The sequence below is a fragment of the Perognathus longimembris genome, chromosome 8, assembly GCF_023159225.1.
Source record: "Perognathus longimembris pacificus isolate PPM17 chromosome 8, ASM2315922v1, whole genome shotgun sequence".
In the NCBI taxonomy this organism is placed as follows: Eukaryota; Metazoa; Chordata; class Mammalia; order Rodentia; family Heteromyidae; genus Perognathus; species Perognathus longimembris.
Genome location: NC_063168.1, coordinates 19,236,498 through 19,257,346, shown reverse-complemented (window position 1 = coordinate 19,257,346; position 20,849 = coordinate 19,236,498). Strand labels below are relative to the sequence as shown.

The window sequence follows — 20,849 nt, the reverse complement described above, 5'->3', positions numbered from 1 at the left end:
TGTTTGCAAGATTGATCCAGCCTCTGTGACGTGGATTTGAGACAGTTCACTGTTCACTGGGAACAGAGCTGATATACAGCTTTCTTAAAAAAGATGCATACTTATGCCATACCTAGAGGTTCTATAGCAAGGGCAAAGATTTTTAGAAGTCAGCTTGCTGGTTTATAATTTGTGTGTGGTTTGGGGAGACCAGTATTTAATCTAACTTGATGCACTTTGGGATCATTTCTTATGACTGAGGTAGTAGCAGTGTGGGGAGGATTTTGTTTTGTTTACTAGAAGCATCTATTCTTACGAAAAGGGTTTTAAAATGGAATGAAATGCATGAAATAAGTTTTCCATTGTGGTAATAAGCTATAGTGTGGTTTTCTTTACAGCTGTGTAGAGAACTTCTATAAAACTTGATATAATATTGATTTTATTTAATTGGAAATTTGGAATGCTCGTGTATTATACTTAATTACCAAAACAATTTTTTCTTTAGCATTCTTAAAGGGATCTATTTTCCAAATGGCTAACTGCAGATTCATTTGAAACATTGTTTATCTGTTAAAATTGGTCCCTAAAAATATAACAATATGCATTAACCCAAGCCATTAGAATAAGCATTGTTAATGCTATTATAAAAACTGTGTAGGATTAGTTCCTTTATCTTAAGTGTGAAGGATAGCTTGGTGAAGTCTCCTGAACTGAAGGATAGCAGCTACCTGTTAGTGAGAGCAGAGAAAAGCACCAGCATGTCTATTTTTCTTATGAAAATAGATGGAAAACAGAGCTAGCATTTTGGGACCTTATACCTTAAATAAGAGAATTAACCCACTTATTTCTTATACCTCTGGATTTGAGAAATTAGGAGCATGAGCCCTCCACATCACTTTTATACATTACAGAATTAATTTGTTTCCTTTTGGAAAGCCTATGGATTTCATTTCCTGTTTCAATATTTAAAATATAGAAATATGATAATTAGTAAAAACTGCCATTTCTTCATTGGAAGGATATTTTAAGAAACTTATTCATTTTCCCTGCCCTCTTAATCATCATGACAGAATACTGATACCACTAAAACTCATAGGAAATATGAAATTTCAAATAACAACTGATTTGCATTATGTGAGAAATTAAAATGCCAATCATTCATTTTAAACTATTTTTCTCATTTTGAAATTTGTAAGTAATATGCCTACTTGGCAAGTTGGACATTAAGATATAATGTGTATGTATGTGTTTTTAAGTACTTAGCAATTCTATTATGCTATTTCTCTCTAATAAGAAGTTAAAATAATTATATTGAGGCCATAAGTGTATGTATTTTCACTTAAAATCACAAAGTACATCTGGGTTTTATCATTGCCCATTTGGATTTTAATACAAGGAAGTTGTAGCTAATCTTATCATACTGCTTTCTTCAGTTCATTACCGTAATTTAATTATTTCAGATTGAAATATTTTGGCTAAGGAAATTTCAGGTAAATACCCTGAAACTGTTGACCTTTAGCAAGTTTTCCTGTCCACATTTTGAAAATCCAATTCAATTTAGCAGTGAAGGGATAGTGGAAGGAGTTAAATGTTTACCATGAGAGAACAACACTGGTAATTACTTTGATTTCAGTTCCTTTTGATGTGCATTCAGAGGATGAAGAGGTCAATAATATTATGGCCATGCAAATAGAAAAGGGTTCCTTTTGACCATATTGAAAAAAAATAGCAGAGGATTATTAAAGCATTAACCTTGATTTTAATGGCCTTGGTTGAGTGGTGAGATCACAATTTGGATGAGCCTGATTATTTACTAAATACAATACATAAATGCAACGGGTTCTTAACACCCATTGCACTCTGGCATTATCGCATTACTGCCATCCTTTGTTGCCTTGCAGACAGGAATATGAAAGCAATCTGTCATGTAGTGAGACTGGCTCCAGAAGCATTTCTCTGATAAGAAGACCCCCTGCCCTTTGCTAGTGTCTGGTCCAGTAGGCTTAGCCATGCGCTTAATCCCCAGAAAGTGGTTCGATTATTGCTGACCAGCAATGGCAAGATAGTTTTTTTTTTCTTCCAAGCTATCAACCTTCCATTAATTCCTTAAGCAGAAATACGGTGCAATCTATATTTCCTTGGCATGTGTCACCCAGATGGTGTCGTGCTTATGTTTTCAAATAACCATGTTCCAAAATAACATAGTTTGAATAATAAATTCTACAAATCCTTCCGAAGAAAGAAAAGCATAATTCTCAGAAGCCGCATAAACTTTTACGCATGATGCTGTGGCTTATCCCTTTTATGCAGAATATATGTGTATATGTCTTATATATTCTTTTTAAGAGATATTTGCTCAAGTTGTTTTTCCTTTGATTGTTGTCAGTCATTGTTAATATGTTATGTCTTAAACAGTAGTCAGACATCCTTGGTCAGCAGTACTGAACTTGTCATTTAATACAGCTGGTCTTGAAACCTATGTGTAGGTCGATGCTGTCAAGCAACCATGACTGTACATTTTGGTATTGATTGGAATTGCTACATCCAATTCCTCCCTAACTCACATTTCTTCTTTTTCCTTTCCTCTGCTAAAAATGGGGAGAATTGTGAACATATGTCTTTTTTATATATGTGTCAAAAGAATTTGGTAAATTCTGACACCCTCTGAAGATGCATGTTTAACATGCATATTTACTTGCATGTATCTACATTTACAGATGCTTTAATTTTGTAATACTTTGAAGATTTTACATCTTTTCAAAGAAATGTTTCTCATATGTTTTTTTTAAATCATTAGATTTCCTATTTTGAAATACCTGGCCCAGTTAATAGGACAACGCAACGTCATCTAGCTATCAATTGCAATCAGGATAGAGTTGTTTGTTGGTGGCCACTGGTCAATGATGATGTTTGGCCTTGGGCCCCAATTTCTTCTGAGAAGGACAAAGCCAATCTACTTCTCCTAGGTTGTGCTCAAGGAAGACTTGAGGTAAATATAAAATAATCATTTACATTTTAATGAAATGCAAGTAAAATTGTATTTGTTTTTCTAAAGTAAATGTGTATACTTTTCAAACCTATAATTTATGTTTTCATATATTCAAAAAAGAAAATGACATGTGAAATGAGACCCTAAAAAGTATCATAGCTAAGGGATAACCAGAAAATTCTAGGGCTGGCTGGAATAGCATAGCTATTAAGAGCTGTGGCTTTCAGGTTCACATCCTAGGTCTGCTCCTATGTAGTTCTATGTGCTTGAGCAAGTTACTTGCCCCGTGTGCTGTAGTTTCATTACTTAAAAATAGTTGATAAAGATAAGTAGTTAATTCATGCACTTACAGCATTCAATACTTGCATGTAACAGACTCTGAATCGCACACTGTTGACTACCATTGTTGTGACATTAGCACTGTCATACTTTGTTCATGATTTCATGCCTGTGTCACAGCGGGGGCAATAACTGGCACTTGTAAGCCCAGCTACTCAGGAGGTAAAGAGTGGGAGAATCGTGGTTCAAGGGAAGCCCAGTCAAAGAAGCTAGCAAGACTCCATCTCAATAAAGAAGTTGGTCATTGTGTAGCATATGTGTCATCCTAGCTATGCAAGAGGACTTATGTAGAAGCATTAAGGTCTGGGCATAAACATGAGACCCTACATGAAAAATAACTAAAGCACAGGGAGCCTGACTGAGGTGGTAGGAGCCCCTTCCTATCAAGCTCAAATCCTTAAGTTAGGTTCTCAGTACTGTCAAGGTAAAAAAAAAAAGAAGGAAAGGCTATGTTACCAATTATCCTCTCCAGAGTTTAATCAATTAACACATATGAGTTAAATACTCATTTAGTGCAAGCCCTTGTGGAGGTAAACCGCCAGGGGGAAGAAATTTAAGTAAGGTACAGAGCAGTAGCCTTCTCAGTCTAGTATGTTATCTTACATGGAAGCACCAAAAGGGTTGATCTACCAGATGAGGACAATATCTTCATTCTATCTATTCCCGATACTGATTTAATCACTCATTCTTAAAGACAAACTTCTCTTTTCCCTTCTTGTTAAAATTTTGCCTGGGTGAAAACAGAATGTTTGTTTGGCTCTACATACTACTTCTGATTTTATAAACTCTCAGTCTATCGTTATTATTTATTTCTTTTATTTTTAAGACTCATAATCCTCCTTTCTTACCCTCCCAAGTGTTGAGATTACAGGTATGTGCCACCATACCCAGCTTCAGACTGTCTTGTAAGACTGCAGAGTCCTAGTATTTTAGGTATGATATGTCTGTCCGTCGGTTTTCCTCTCTGTCTGCTGTAGATTTTTTTTTGTTGTTTCTTTTCTTTTGGAGCTCTAGTTGTAGTTCTTCTGCAGTGACTTGTATGATTTGTATAATATGATTTAGGTGTGGATTTTGCAGCCTATACTTCCTGTTCATGCCTACCATTTTATTAATCTTGCTTCCAGAAGCTAATTAAGTAAATGATTTTTGTCAAAATCACTTAATGCAATTAAGCTAATTAGAAATCTTTAAGTGTTCTGATATATAATCAAAGTAAAAATAAGTAAATCAGCCTTTTGTTACACATTAACTAATTACCTTTAATCAAATTGAGTGCACTAATCTGAAAGCAGGATTTCCTAAAAGAGTATACAAATGGTATACATACCTCTTGCAGGTGTCATCTAGATCATACTTCCAATTGAACTAACTGGGTTTGCCTATTGATTATACCATAGACCATGTGATTCAAGTTTACTCCTTGTAAGCTAATGCCTGCTTCTAGATAATTCTGTGTGCTGGCTTTGTTTTTTAGGTTTTTGTTTGCTTTAAACACATACATACACACACACACACACACGCATACACATACACACTTAGATATGGACAAGAATAGTCCCTTCCAAGTCCCTGCTGGGTCTAAAATGTGCTTATCTGGATTTAGTCATTGCCTGCTCATATATCTTCATTAGGGGCTGGGAATAGGGCCTAGTGGCAAGAGTGCTTGCCTCCTATACAAGAAGCCCTGGGTTCGATTCCCCAGCGCCACATATACAGAAAATGGCCAGAAGTGGCACTGTGGCTCAAGTGGCAAAGTGCTAGCCTTGAGCAAAAAGAAGCCAGGGACAGTGCTCCAGCCCAGGACTGGCCAAAAATAAAAATAAAAAAAAATCAAATATCTTCATTAGAGACTCAAACCAAATTCAGCTTTAGCTCTGAAAAACCTACAATAATTGTCCTTGACCAACCTTTACAGTGTCACTGTGTCCTGGCCAAATGGATCTCATCTACTCATTGCTTCATTATTTCCCGTTTCCTGCAAGTCATGCTAATAGTGTTTCTGCCTGAAATAGGCATGCCATTCAGCAGCTACAGAGCCTGATCATGAGAAAGCACTATATTTCAAACCATGAGATTGAATAAGGAACTCTCCTGCCTGCAAGAATATTAGTGTCTACTATTAAGAGGCAAATATGACCGTGTGTGTGGAAGCGTGAATGGTACTGTGAATAGAATGTGTAAACTGTAATAGGATTCATAGAGAGTGGTTGATTCTAGAGAGGAAGGTAAGGAGGAAGGATTAAAGAAAGCTTTACAATGTGTTGGAATGAGATTGGTATACAATTTTATTTACCTTTCTTATCCTCTAGGTTCAATATCAAGGTTGTACTATCCCTGTGGAGAGATTTGACTAGCTTTTTCTTCTTTTCCTCTCTGCAATAATACAAAAGGGAATTATCTGATACTTGAAATTTTAGTAAAACTTGTTCTGTTAAATTGTCTAGGAGCGCAGATTTATTTTTAACTACTGATTTTATTTTTAAAGTGTCTGTTTAGAGGTAGGTTTTGACTTTTTGGGTTCTTTTCTATAATTTGTACCTTTATAAAATTATCTGCCTGTGTAGCTATTTGAACTTTTCATAATGTTGTAAACAGTATTTGTATATGTTTTCTTGGGTGTGTATACTGTGAGGATTCAATCCAGTGCCTCTCCTGGGCAAGGTTAGTGTTCTACCACTAACCTCCAGCAAGAAGTTTGAAATTCCCCGCTCATTACAGACTCTTCTCTCCACTCCTAACATTTCACTGTACCCAACTCATTTTCTTGGCAAGAGCTTTGTCCTTGGATTTGTCTTTTCCAGTTGCTCTATTGGAATTAACCTACTGGAAAATTTCTTACAAGTTGTGTTTTCAAAAATTCAAGTGATCATTGATATGTATAAGGTAAATGTTTTTTTGGAAGAAATAGAGAAATAATTGTTCTGTTTTTGTGCATGTGAAGGCTTAATCTTTAATTATGAAGTATAACTTTTTTGAAAACAGAATATCATATACTAACACCACCAGTCTATTGAAGTATATGCTCAAGTATATCTTTCCTTCTTTCTTCCTTTCCTTCCTTCTTTCTTTCTATCTTTTTCTCTGTGCCACTAGCAACCCAGGCACTTTTTGAACTAATTATCAGAATATGATACAATATTTTTTTGTCAGCTCTGGGGCTTGTACTCTGGGCCTGGGTGCTGCCCTTGAGCTTCTTTTGCTCAAAGTGAGTTGAGTGCTCTACCACTTGAACCACAGTACCACTTCTAGCTTTGGAGTTGAGTATTATGGAGTTTCCTGCCTGGGCTGGCTTTGAACTGTGATCCTTAGATCTCAGCCTCCTGAGTAGCTAGGATTACAGGCATGAGCCACTGGTGCCTGGCTACAATATGCTTTTAAAAACTAAAATTCAAAGTAAAAACAACATCAACAACATCAAAAAACGCCAGCAGCCTTGTGGAGAAGTTTAATCTTTAGATCTATTAAATTTTAAAGAAAAAAAATTTCCTTTCTGGATTCAGTCCAAAAAGAACTTTTACTTGGACCGTCGCAGGATCCTAGAGCTGCCTTTGCTAGCCCTGGCAACATGTTACAATCACCTGCAGAGCTTGTATGAGGAGGCCCCAGACCATTTCCTTTAGAGTCTCTGGACAGCAGGGATATCAGGAAGCTTTCATAGGTCCCCTAGGTGATTCTCCTGCGCATCCAAAGTTGAAACCCAGTGCTTTACTGCAAACTTAAAAAAAAAAAAGAAATTAAACCCATTTTTTTGCATAACAGACCATGTAAAGGATAAAGTCCACATACTGAAGCAAATGAGAGTTTTAACAGTAGATTCTAAGTAGAAAATTGGCTTACCAAGAAGCTAAAAAAAAGAAAAGAAAACAAAGGAAACATAGAAGTAAGCTTTCTGTGACTGAATTATCTCTCTTTCAGAGAAGAGAAACACTTTTTAATTTATTTTATGGATATTAGAAAACCCCAGGTCTAATTTCACACCACACAGCTCTACACAACAGTCCATATCTTAATTAGAAGCACAGAGCAAAGAGAGTTATGTAGTCTAAGGAAAAAAAATTTTTGAAAACTGTATGATAGTCAAAGGAAGTTTTTATCAGTAAATTCATTAAAATATATTTTAACTGTGTGTATGGATTATTATATGTAATGTGGTCATTGTTTTCATTTAAATTTTTGATACTCTTTGCATTTCCTTTTGAAAAGTCCTTGCCATCTTTGTAGGATTGCCTTATTCATTCACTTTGACAATAGTGTGATAAAGAGCAACTTATGTTCTTACGTTTATAGTTAGGCAGGCATTTTAACTTTTTAGATGTAAGGATCTGATAGTGCCTTCTGAGTATGGCTTTTCTTACAAACAGCCACCTGAATTTGTTTGCCAAATTAATTTTTAAAAATGTATATACAGAGGTATTAAACTTTAAAATCTGGCTAATGAAACCTCAGTAGATACTTTGTATCCCTGTAAGAATTAAACATTATGATTTGAATAACTGATAGAAAAGTAATAATGTGCCAACTGCTAAAATAGTATAATTGACAAAAAATGCTTTCAGTAAATACTACAGATGTATTCAACTGAAAAGCCAAACTATTTTAAAAAAACATGTCTCACAAGTAATGTGTGTACCGTTGTTTATGGTGATACACTCCTGGAGGCTGAGGCAGGAAGATCATGAATTCCAGGCTTCCCTGGGCTTCATAGTAAGACCCTGTTTCAAAAAATAGAAATAATAAGGAAGAAATGCTTTTATTTTTGAATTACTTATCTGAATTTGTTCTGAATGCATTTTTTTTTCTGAAGAAAATGCTTTTATCTCACTGAAAGCCATGTTAGCTGTATTACCTTGTAGTGAAATGAAAAATACATTCTATTTTGTAGGTGTTAGCATTTATTATCTCTTTATTGAAAAGTAAAATACACAAAAAGTACACAAAAGCATATATAGTTAAATACCAGTACCATTTAAAGAAAAGTACTTTACAACTCCCTGAAATATCTCCATAGGCTCTGTCACAATTGTAACCTCCTTCATCTCCCCCAAAGGAGTCACCATCAACACATTTAATCACTTTCTTACATATTCATATATTTTTCATCACCTAAGTGTGCATCCTCAGAAATCTTAACATTCTCTATTTAAAGCATTTTAATGTATATCTTAAGTCTTTTGATCTATAAACTCTCATCTACCTCTTTCTTGTCCTTAAAACTTATCTGTTGGAACTATCGTGTTTCACAGCCTGAATCTTGTTGTTTGTATAGGCATGGCATGGTTCAACATGTTTGCCTGTGCTTTGAAAATTCTAGTTTTTTAGGCAGTTTTGTCCAGATGATATGAAGTGGTATGTCTTTCATCAGGAAGCACATAATTTCAGTTTTTGTCACTTTCTCCTAAATGTTTCTTTTTTCTTCTTCAGCAAAGTAGCCTTTTTATTTTGCACTAAGTCAAAATATGATAGAAAATCTACCCATAAAACATTTATATGATACATATAAATAGGCTTTTACTAGAAACAGCAGCCAATAGACACCCCATCAGCAACAATTTATTAACATGACAAATAGTTAAACTAACACATAAAATGAGCCATAATAATGCTTCATTGTCATTTCAAGCAGTCACCTCAAGAAGTCTTGTCATTAATTCACTTAAATATTTCCATTTCTCTTTGTTCATGTCAGCAGTTATTGATAGTCAGTGCATCCATTAATTTATTAAAGCTGCAAAATATGAATGTTCTGGGCCTATTATTTCATTTTCATTTACAAGTTGCCATATTTTTTATAAAGATACTTCCACTTAACTCCCATTTGTTATTCCAATTGTTGTATTCATTTAGGATAAACAGAGTGACTGATTCTTTATTAAGATTTCCTAATTAAGATGGCCAATTCTTATTTTAAGAATAGCACTAATCCATGGATTTAAACATACTCAGTTTAATATATGTGTAATAAAATGTAATCATATCCTTTTAGAAGTTAGGCTTTCCCATCTCTGGCCAATGGGAGCATCTTCAAGTTGGCTCCTCTTTATTACGACCCCAGCAGTCTTGGGCAGCTTCCCTACCGTCTGCTGTATCAATATGTTTTATGTTCATCTTGTTCATTTCTTGTCTTTAACTGGAATTGGTCATTTCTCCAAGACCCTCTAGTTTCTTAAATATTAAACAATATTGTAAGTCCATGTTGGGCTATTGGGCTACTGGTCTGTTGTCGCTTGGGGTTGGTTATTGTTTCTACATTTCTGTAATATAGAATTTGAGATTTTTATACAAATAACATGTTCAACATAAGTGCACATTGATAACGTCTAAACTCAAATTCATAGTGTAGGGTTTCTAATTTAACTTTTTCACATTACATCCATATTTCCTTTTTTTGTGCCAAAAGTTTTAGTTTAAAGAGACACAAGAGTGAATTAGATCCCATAAATACTTTGCTGACTTTCTCTAACAGTATATACTTAATCATTCTCAGGATAATCATACCAGTTCTGCCATGTCACTGTAAATCACTAAGAGCATTCAAAAACTTTGCCTATGTTTTCCATCACTTCTGCTTCCCCCATTTTAAATAATTGGACCTTATCTACATCATTGACTATATCATTATTGCATAAATGTTCTTTATCTTTTCCTTCATGGGTTTTGGGTTTTGTTCTTCAGAAGAGTTGACTGTTTAAATGGAGAACTTGAGAAAGATAAAAACAGTACTGCCAACAAAAATTGCATTATTATCTTTCCAGAATCAAGGAAATGTTCATGATCTAATAAACAATTTGTTTGAACTAGCCTTTTGAGAAAAATATAGGCATTGTGCTTAGACTCATGTTTTTTTTTTTAAGTTTTTATTATCAAACTGATGTACAGAGAGGTTACAGTTTCATATGTTAGGCATTGGATACATTTCTTGTAATGTTGGTTACCTTGTCCCTCATACTCCCCTCCCCCCTCCCCCTTACCTTTTCCCCCCCTGAGGTGTTCAGTTCACTTACACCAAACAGTTTTGCAAGTATTGCTTTTGTAGTTGTTTCTCCTTTTTTTACCATGTGTCTCTCAAATTTGGTATTCCCTTTGAATTTCCTACTTCCAATACCAGTAAACACGGTTTCCAATATACTCAGATAAGATTACAGAGATAGTGTAGGTACAACCACAGGAAGGTGATACAAGAACATCATCAATAATAGAAGCTACAGATACACATGGGATGTTGAAAGTAGTTACAATTGTGATATAACAATCATTTCCATAACATGGAGTTCATTTCACTTAGCATCATCTTATGTCATCATAAGGGTATAGCTATTGGGCTCTTGTGATCCTCTGCTGTGACTTGCCTAAACCTGTGCTAATTATTCCCAATAAGGGAGACCATAGAGTCCATGTTTCTTTGGGTCTGGCTCACTTCACTTAGTATAATTTTTTCCAAGTCCTTCCATTTCCTTACAAATGGGGCAATTAGACTCATGTTTTTGCATGCAGATGTTTAGTTATTCCAGGATGATTTGTTGGAAAGACTCTCTTCCATTGAATTCCTTTTGCTCCTTCACTCAGTATCAGTTGATTATGTCTGTTTGGGTCTCTATTCTGCTCTACTATCTTTCTGCATATCCTTTCATTAAAGTTTTGGGAATTATGTTGCCTGTTATATAACAAGTAGTTGTGTGGGCTAGATTTTATTAATACATAAAGTTATAACTTTCACATAACAAAAAATAGGTAAGAGAATATTTGTACCTCCTGGTATATATTTTTCTAAACTCTTATTTTTATGCTCATAAGGCATGATATTTATCATATGTCATAATTAATAGAGAGCTATTAAATGTAGCATAGTAGATACATTTATTTAAAGGCAAGTTTTTACTATTTTGGTTCTAGTTGATCAGTAAAGATGTGGCACAACAGAAAGCTCTCATTCACTGCTTATTAGAAAAGCATTAGTAAACCATGATAGAGAACCACTTCTCAATAGTGGTGAGCCCATACCGAGAAAAGTGGTCTATGTGTACATGCAAGCAGATACAATGGTGTCCATAGCATCATTGTTTTTAATACTAAAAAAAAAGAAAAACTTAAATGTATGCCAGTAGGAAAATAAAAACATTTTGTGGTACATTTAATGGGTGGAACGCTACATGGAAATTGAAAAGACTAAATTAGAGCTACTTGATTGTGTAAGTTCAAAAGAATAAATTGAGCAAAAGAAATGACAGTATGATAGAATGATAGTAGAATATATAAATTTTTAAAAACAAAATATTCTATATGTTGTACAAGATTGCCCTGGATTGATGAAGGACAATAAGAGGAATAATTAACAAGTTAATGTTAGCTTTGTCTCTGGGAGAGAAAGGAATGAGGCCTGGCAGACTTCAGCTGTGTACATGATTTTTTTTTTTAATTGAAGCAGAAAGATAGTATTTCCTAAAGATTTTTTTCTGGTTTTCACATGTTTTTCTTCTCTACTTTTGTGTTTTGAATGTTTCATAAAAATAAAGTGTACTTTTTATCTCCTGTTCCTAAAAATTTCTGCAAAGTGAGAGGGAAATGTAGATTTCAGAAAAATCCTAGTGATAAGCTAAGAACTTCTGGTTGCTTCATAATCTTTTAAGTAACCTGTTTACCCACTGGTGGAAATTTCAGTGCCAGCAAAGTCCTTTCTTTAAATAAATTTTCCTGATTTACATATTGGGTGACTTTAAAAAGATTTATAATAGATACCCTCTCTAGCAGAAACATGAAACTTGACAATCTTGAGCCAGCCTCTAACTCACTGGGATTGCTTTTCTGCTTTTTGTTCTTTCTGAATTTTAATACATCCACCAGGGATGGTATCAGTCTTAATGGCTGATATTTCCTTTCCTTCTCTATACTGTTTTCCTTTTAGAAGATTCTTAGGCTAATTACATATAATTTTTTCAAATTTAGCTTTGTAAAGAATACAACACATAATTTCTGTGATGCCCTTTTAACTGTTTTAACCTAAGCTGATTGATTTAAACTTGGATCAAACAATTCGATATAGGGTTGGTATTGCCAACTTGCTTCTCTTTGAATTTAGGAAAGTTTGGGCCTTTTTATGAGTCCTTATCTTCTCTGCTATTTCTTATCTTGCTATTTCAAGTTTTACAATTTCTTTGTCCAGAGTTTTCTTTTAAAAAATAGAAGAGAAAACAGAACATAGGCTAGTGGACAACCATCTGTGGAACTATCATCTGTCTCTAGCCCCTTCTAATACTACATGGTCTGGTAACTAACACAATGCTTGTATTACTGGGCTTTTGTTAGAGTTGAAGCAGAGGACTTTTCCTTCAGATTTTCGGCTTTCCACTAGACTTTTCTTATTATAGAAGTATTTTTTTTTTATCTTTAGTTAATTATACTGTTCACCCCTTCTCATTGTTTGCCTGTTCACAGTGCCTTTGGTCAGAACCTTTTACTCTATTCCACATCTCAACCATTCCCACTAGATTTCTATTGGCCAGTTCCTGAAGTCTCTAACATATGTTTTAAGAATCTCTAAAAAATTACTAGATCTCATCTTACCAAGTCTGAGGAGTATCTGAGGACAGATCAAGATCAAGAACTCAGCTTGAAGGGAATTCTTGGTCATAAAGTTTTCAGAAGATAGTATTATTATTATGATACATCACTAAGAACATATTTTAGGAAAGTTTTATGAAGGGAAAAATCAGCCTTGATTTTCGAAAATAAAGCTCTGCAAACACCCCTGTCCAAAAGGAGGAGGAGAAGGGCGGGGCGGGGGGGGGCGGGGAGGAGGGAGGAGGGAGGAGGGAGGAGGAAATGAGCATGCCTCCTGGAAGGTGCAAAGGGATGTCAAATTAATTTTGGTAAATATATAAGAAAGTCTGGGAGGCTCTTGTCTCCAATGCACACAGTGCCACTTCTGGCTTTTTCTGTTTACATGGAACTGCGAAATTAAACCCAGGGCTTCGTGAATCCTAGGCCAGCACTCTACCACTAAGCCACATTCCCAGCCCTAGTTACAACTTCTAAAACACATCTTTACTACATTTAAAATTATTTTTATAGTTGTTACTTATGTAAGTATCAGCCATAAATTCTAAGTAATGAAATGTGGATTTTATTAAGTATCAATGTCTTTGATTCTTTTTGTTTTCTATAATACTTGTCAAAGAATTCAGAGATTTCTCTTTAGGAACGACAGTAATAGCCACTGTCTATTAAGGGCCCCTCTGTCCCTCCATACTAGTCATATTATTTTTTATTCTTACAGCAGTCTTGTAAATACATTCTTAATTTATGTGTGAGAAAATCATAGTTCTAAGAGGTAAGCGTGTTGAGGATCTCAGAATACTTTTGCCAGAACAAAAGCTAGCCCTGTTAATGTGTTTCCTCTGTATGTGGTGTTGTGGTGATTATATGTCCACGTTAGAGTCATGTCCAGCTTAGAGTAAAATTTGGACCTCAAGCATATGAAATACTTTAAATATATATGCATATATTAAAATATATTTTATATAGTTTGTATATTTATATATGATATGTGAAAATGTATACATTATGATAGTTAAATGTTATTACTAGTATCCTATTTTAAGAGTAATATAAACTCAACTTTGTCTATTCTTTTTATTTTTGGAAACGAGCTTTTTTATTGTACTGTGTGTGATGCTTTCTTTTTTCTTTTTTCCCCCTCTTTTTTTCAACTTTGTCTGTTCTTGACCTAGTACTACTTTCTTAAGATTCCATGCAACATCATAGAAGAAACTGATACTAAACTAGCATTGTTTTATGTTTGTATAATTTTGGCTATTATAATTACAAAGTTATCAGAGTAGAAAAGTACTTTCAGGAGTGAAAGAAGGTTGTGTCAGAAAAATGCCTAATTTTTGCTTTGAGGAGATATATTAGTGTTCATTTGGTCTATTAAAGTTCATTTTAGGGATATTTTAACTTTTTTGTCAGTGCTGTGGTTTGAATTCAGGACGTTTCCCTTGCTAATAAGCAAGTGCTCTACCACTCGATCCAGCACTCCAGATATATTTTGGCATTTTAGATTTACCTTGAAGTCTCTTTTATTTTCAGTCTAAGAACTTAGTATCTTTTAAAGAAGTTAGCTTAGTAAGAATCCTCCTTGCAAATTTCTGTAATCATGCACAGTAAAATTGCCTTTCGTATTCACTGCCAGACAAGAACAGCTCAGCAGGAGTGTCTTTCTTCTCTACCCCAAAGCTACCAGGCTCCCTTGTCATTTGCATACTTGGTCTCTTTAGTCCCTTCACTCTTTGTACTTTTCTTTCCTCTGTGGGAATCCTTCCCCAACATTTAATGTTCTCAATGCCCTGCGGTTCTCATTTTTTCTTTGGGTTCACTGAGAGGAAACATTGATACAATACAGTTATGTAAATTTACACATTACCTGTTCTCACACAGACCTGCATTCAAACTATAAGTCTATCATGATTAACTTTTGAGACCAAGAACAACATATACCATCTCAATAACCACCTTTGTTTTTTATAGAATATATATTATAATACCTAACTATGAGTTATTGAAGAGACTAAATAAAACAATGTATGGAAAGAAATTATAGCCTATTTTCTTATTATTATTGATGGGGTTACTTTTTACTGAAACTTAGGTATTACAAATGCTTTAAAAAAAATTTTTTTTTTCTTTTTGCCAGTCCTGGGCCTTAGACTCAGGGCCTGAGTACTGTCCCTGGCTTCTTTTTGCTCAAGGCTAGCACTCTGCTGCTTGAGCCACAGTGCCACTTCTGGCTGTTTTCTGTACATGTGGTGCTGGGGAATTGAACCCAGGGCTTCATGTATACAAGGTAAGCACTCCTTGCCACTAGGCCATATCCCCAGCCACATGCTTTTTAATTTTTAAGCTTGTCTGTTTACTAATTTTTGTGTCACTGGGAAGCAAACTCGGGGCTTCATATGTGCTACCAGTGAACCACATCTCCAGCTCACAATATTTTTAATTACAGTATAAGACGATCCATAGTTACAGAAACAGTTGGGGAGACAGCAGCACGTCATCTTCTGACATTGGCTCCTTTTGTAGAATCTGGATTGACAGCATAGAAAGCACACACCGGTAGTATGAAATCTTCCTCCCTTTCTCTTTCTCTTTCTCTTGATGAAACTATTAAATCGATTAGTGAGGGCCTTACAGATTTCTGGGATGAAGGATGCCTAGGACCCCTCTTCCTGGACTTGAGCCTTTCCTTGTGACCTGTAGACCACACTGCCCTCTGCTGACCCAGTGTTAGTTCAGGCTATCCGCAGTATTTCCTGGCACTTTAATTATCTACAGCTGAAAACACTTGGTATGCTCTATGGCCTTCTTTTGCAAAACTTTCCCTTCTGAAAATGTGGTATTTCAGCCAGCATTACAGTGTTTGGTTTTGTTAAATTCATCGTTTTAAACGTCTGTTACTATTTACTACCAGCAAAGTTTTGGCTTGTTGGTACATAGGTATAAAACATATAAAATAAATACAACAGAGTTTTGGTTTGTCTTTGTTGCCTTTTAAGTCAGAGTCTAGCTTATAGTACATGCTGCCCTTGAACTTGCTATGTATCCCAAGCTGGTCTCTAACACAGTCTTCCTGCCTTCTTCTCCTGAGTGCTAGAACTTGTGTTATGCATCACCACACCCTGCTAGTGTGTGACAGTGAGGACTTACAATGAAACTTCAAAAGCACATGGAAGGTTACATATCACAAGATAGACACTGGCTAAGTTGGGAGTGGGAAGTGGGTATGGAAGAGGAAATAAAACAGAGATGCCACCTAGCTGGAAGGAGTCCAGAAAAACGGATAATTTTGGTCTAGTTTTTAAGGAATATATCTTTTTCTAATGTTTATCGTCAATGGTGATGTACACAGTTACATATGTAGTAAGGTAGTGAGTACATTTCTTGTCAAACTTGTTACCTCCTCCCTCATTTTTCTCCCACCTTCTCTCCTCCCCAACTTTCCCCCTCCCAAGTTGTACAGTCAGTTTACAACATATTGTCTTGTAAGTATTGCTGTTGCATTGCTTCGCCTTTTTTACCTTGTCTCTCCATTTTGATGTTCCCCTTCCCTCCCTTCCCTTCCCTAACTCAGGCAAACATATATACAATATCCATGGTACCATCAAATACAGTGACAACAGGGGCTAAACCAAAGGTACTTATAGTTTTCATGAAGAAATTCTCAGTTAGTGAAGAGGAGTTGATATGAAGGATGAAAGCAAGGTGATACTACTGGGGAAAATGTGGGGCAAGTTCTGGTCTGAACTCAGAATACAGTACATTAGGTTAGACTGTAGGAGATATCACTAGAATTTATATCATGTTGTTTCATGTTATATCATGCCCTTCCTTTGCTTAAAACTTGCTTATGGCTTTTCATCTCATTGGAGAAAAATGTTGGAGTCTCTTATTAGTCTACTACTTATTATTCAATATTCCTCCCACTCATTTCCCATTTTCCAGTGCTCTCTTTTTGTTCCTCCTTCTCTAGCCATAGTAAATCACTCAGCAGGCCATAGAGCTTCTACCTCAGTGTTTGTTTCATGTGCCTGGAGTTGTTCTCTTCTGGATGGCTGCAGGACTTCCCCGTTTCAGGCCATCTTTATCAGAGAGGCCTGTCCTGACTGCTCAGTATCATACCCCTTCCCACTCTTTGCCCTCACTTAGCTTTATTTTACTTCATAGTACTTGAGTGGTACAAATATAGAGTGTCTATATGATATGAATTTACTTGTTAATGCCTTTTCTTTCATCATTAAAGTGTGATGAGTATAGGAAATGCTACCCCAAAATAGAGCAATTTGGCACACTGAGGATATTAAGCTGAAGGACTTGGAAAAAAATAGCAGAAGCAGAAAGATGTCTCTTGTTCTCTCTTTCTTTCTCTTCTATCTTTCTCTCCTGACAGAATCATCTAACCTACTTCCTCTGAAAATAGTCCAGAAGACCCTCCTGTGACAAGGGTCAGACCCTCTACCCAGAGATACAAAAAATATGAATGGACAGGCCTTGCTAAGTTTCTTCCATTTGTTATCTATAGATTTCACAGAATCCTCCTTCAGTACACATTGTTTTGATCAAGCATGGCTTTAAAAATATCAAATGAAATATCAAAATGAAACATTTAAAATTCCTATGTGCATTACACAGTTCATTTGGTACCAAGAATCTCAATCAGGTTCCTAATGTCATTAATTGGGTTTGAATGGTTGTATGATCTGCTATGTACTTTCCTGCCCATAGTGTTGTGAAAATATGCCTATCCAAAAGTATATAGTTCCCCCAGCAAGATAAAAGTTAATGTGCTTAATCTAAATTCATCTAAAATGAAAATTTTAGACTTGAAAGGCAGAATGTCTTCAGCAGAAGTTGGGTAGCATTATGGGAAAAAGGAATCAAGCATCCACATTATGGTATTGAACCTTATACAGTCTGAGCCTTTGCAGATTTTCCTCAACAGGAGTCTTTTGGAACCACTTGCCTGCAGATACCAATGGTCCCCTGTGCATGCTTTTTTCATCTAGTCATACTGTATGAGGGAGGAGGTAGCAAGTTGAACAAGAAATGTACTCAGTGCCTTACATATGAAACTGTAACCCCTCTGTACTTCACTTTGACAATAAAGGGGGAAAACTGACTAAAGAATTTAATGTGCTTTTTCTTAAGAACCTTCCTTTTGTTGTAACCATAGCAGCCTGGAACTTTTACAACTTTTGTTTAGGATCAGATGCTATTTTGTCTCCGGTGCAGTATATGCAACCCAAGGGAGAGGATTTGCTCACTGCTGTGTCCCTACTAGTGTCTGGCACACAAAAGAAAAGAGCAAGAAAGTGATTACAAGGGAAGAAAGAAATGGGATATATTTTACACATTTGTGTTCTAAGGCAAGGGAATAAAAATTTAATTCATTGGTCAATGTAAATTTGACACCTGGTAAAAAGTGAGCTGCCATCAAAATGTTTGAATCTTGAAGGCTTGAAAGAAGCAAACACATTTAGTTTAAGATTAAGTTGGAAATAACGTGTAAGATAGATGCTTCAAAACATCGCATCCATACTCACTTCCCTGCTAACCCACCCTTCTCCAACATAGCTCTATGGGCTTTTTGTACTGTACACTTTTAATTTTGAAATAGTTTGACTCACCAGAAATTGTTAAAATAGTACAGTGAGTTCTCTGTATGTTCTTGCCTCCAGTGGTAATAGCCTACATTAATATAGAATGGGGTCACAAGAAACAACCTTGATGCAATACTGTTAACTCAAGGACAAACCAAAGTCAAATGTAGTCAGATTTACATGCACTTTTTTTATGTGGAATTCTATAATAATATTTTTATCAAGTACATCTAATTTTTGACAGTGAATATTTTTTAAAATCCTCTTTAATAACACTTTTCTGACTTCCCATAATTAGCTTGGATAAAGTAAATTTTTTGTTCTGAATTGGTGTTTCTTGTAGGTAAGTAGCCTTTTCTACACTGTGAATCTTCTACAATGCCTTTTATTATCAATAGAGAGATAGAGATATGCATGTGTGCGTTCACGCACGCACGCGCACCCCCCACACCCCCCCCCCCCACACACAATTGTTCCAGGGCTTTAACTCAGCACCTTATGTTCTCACTTGTCTTTCTGGCTTATGCCAGGCACTGTACTACTTGAGCCAGCTGTGTGTGTGTGTGTGTGTGTGTGTGTGTGTGTGTGTGTGTGTGTGTATTTTTGCTAGTTAATGGAACATAAGAGGCTCTTGAACTTTTCTGCCCAGGCTGACCTCAAGAACCTTCAGGTCTCAACTTCCTGAGTTCCAAGGATTATAGACAAAAGCCACTGGTGCCCAGTTTACTTCACCAATATTAACTAATATTATTTAATAGGTCTTACTTTGTTATTTTATTTTAAAACCAGTACATAACGGTATTTCTTCCCATTGGTCATTTTTCTATTTAGCAATCTATAATATAGCAAAATAACCCTATAGGAGTGTTTAAATAGAATTCTAAAGTGCTTTCTTTGAATACTAAGCCCTACTAATTATATTTCTGCTAAGTAATTTCTAAATTGGGAAGCCTGGTGGGTGGGAATGGGATTCACTAGTCCTTTATTCTTTCTGACTTCTAAGTTTTTGGGTTTTTTTGGCCAGTCCTGGGCCTTGGACTCAGGGCCTGAGCACTGTCCCTGGCTTCTTCCCGCTCAAGGCTAGCACTCTGCCACCTGAGCCACAGCGCCCCTTCTGGCCGTTTTCCATATATGTGGTGCTGGGGAATCGAACTAAGAGCTTCATGTGTAGGAGGCAAGCACTCTTGCCACTAGGCCATATTCCCAGCCCCTGACTTCTAAGTTTTAAAGACATCCTGCTAGTCGTATTTATTTTACTAAAAGCCCACCTTGTCTTTATATATGTAGGACCTAATCAACTTTAAGTAACTTACAGTTTTTCTAAAATCAAATATTCAAGTTAAAAATCTTATACTTTCATACCTGAAGCTGGGCTATAATACAGATATTGACCTCTGTATGCTGATGTTTAAGGTAGTAACTGATGGTATGAATTAAAATGCAGTGACAGCTGAAGAAAAACCAAAGATAATCTGCATGTTCTTAACATTTCTTACAGGTACTGAGTTCTTTTCACACGGAATGGGAGCCACTGGATGTTCGTTTTCTCACCAAAGAGCCTTATCGGGTGGTCACAGTGGAGCACTCCATCAGTGTAGACCAAGAGCCCATGGTTGACAGCTGCATCTATGAATATGTTCGGAATAAAATTCACTGCATATCAGTCACTAGAATACCACTAAGGTCAAAGGCCATCAGCTGCTGTAGGAGTATTACTGAAGACAAACTGATTCTGGGCTGTGAAGATTCTTCAGTAATTCTTTATGAAACTCATCGTGGAGTGACTCTCTTGGCCCAGGCTGAACTTTTGCCTTCACTAATAAGCTGCCACCCAAGTGGTGCTATTCTGCTAGTTGGCAGCAACCAAGGGGAACTGCAAATTTTTGATATGGCTCTGTCCCCTATTAACATCCAGCTCTTGGCTGAAGACCGCTTACCCAGGGTGACTCTGCAGTTCAATAAGTTATTTGATGTCTCCAGCAGTCTTGTTCAGATGCAGTGGATAACCCCTCCAGCTGTTTCTCAGAAGCTTGAAAGCGGAAACATCTGTGACCTCCTCTTCCTCAGATTTGACAGAGGACCCTTGGGTGTGCTCTTGTTTAAGCTTGGTAAGTCCAGGAAATTAGTCACTACAGTAATTTATGATGATGACACCACTGAGGAAATACAACTGTTCTTGGAAAGTAGATTTTGTTTGCCATCCCTAAAAATGGTTGTCTTTCAAACACTTCATGTAATTTCCCCAAAAAAGCTCTATGGATGACTTTCAAATGTCCTACTAAAATAGTTCTAAAGAGTAGATAAATATAGATATTTTTAAAAAGGTATGTTCTATATCCATTGACAACTTAGGTGTTTGGGGAATATAATAATACTTTTTCTATAATGGCTATTTT

At 35.9% G+C, this 20,849-nt stretch overlaps 1 protein-coding gene across 2 annotated transcripts in view; it reads left to right on the top strand.

Moving 5' to 3' along the window:
• The window catches only part of LOC125356248 (WD repeat containing planar cell polarity effector), a 184,790-nt gene that overhangs the window by 33,027 nt on the left and 130,914 nt on the right, over window positions 1-20,849 (top strand). For both annotated transcript variants that reach the window (XM_048352604.1, XM_048352603.1), the window contains exons 8-9: window positions 2,777-2,968; window positions 19,952-20,561. In XM_048352604.1, the coding sequence (XP_048208561.1) occupies window positions 2,777-2,968; window positions 19,952-20,561 (802 nt within the window). The remainder of the gene's footprint in view (window positions 1-2,776; window positions 2,969-19,951; window positions 20,562-20,849) is intronic.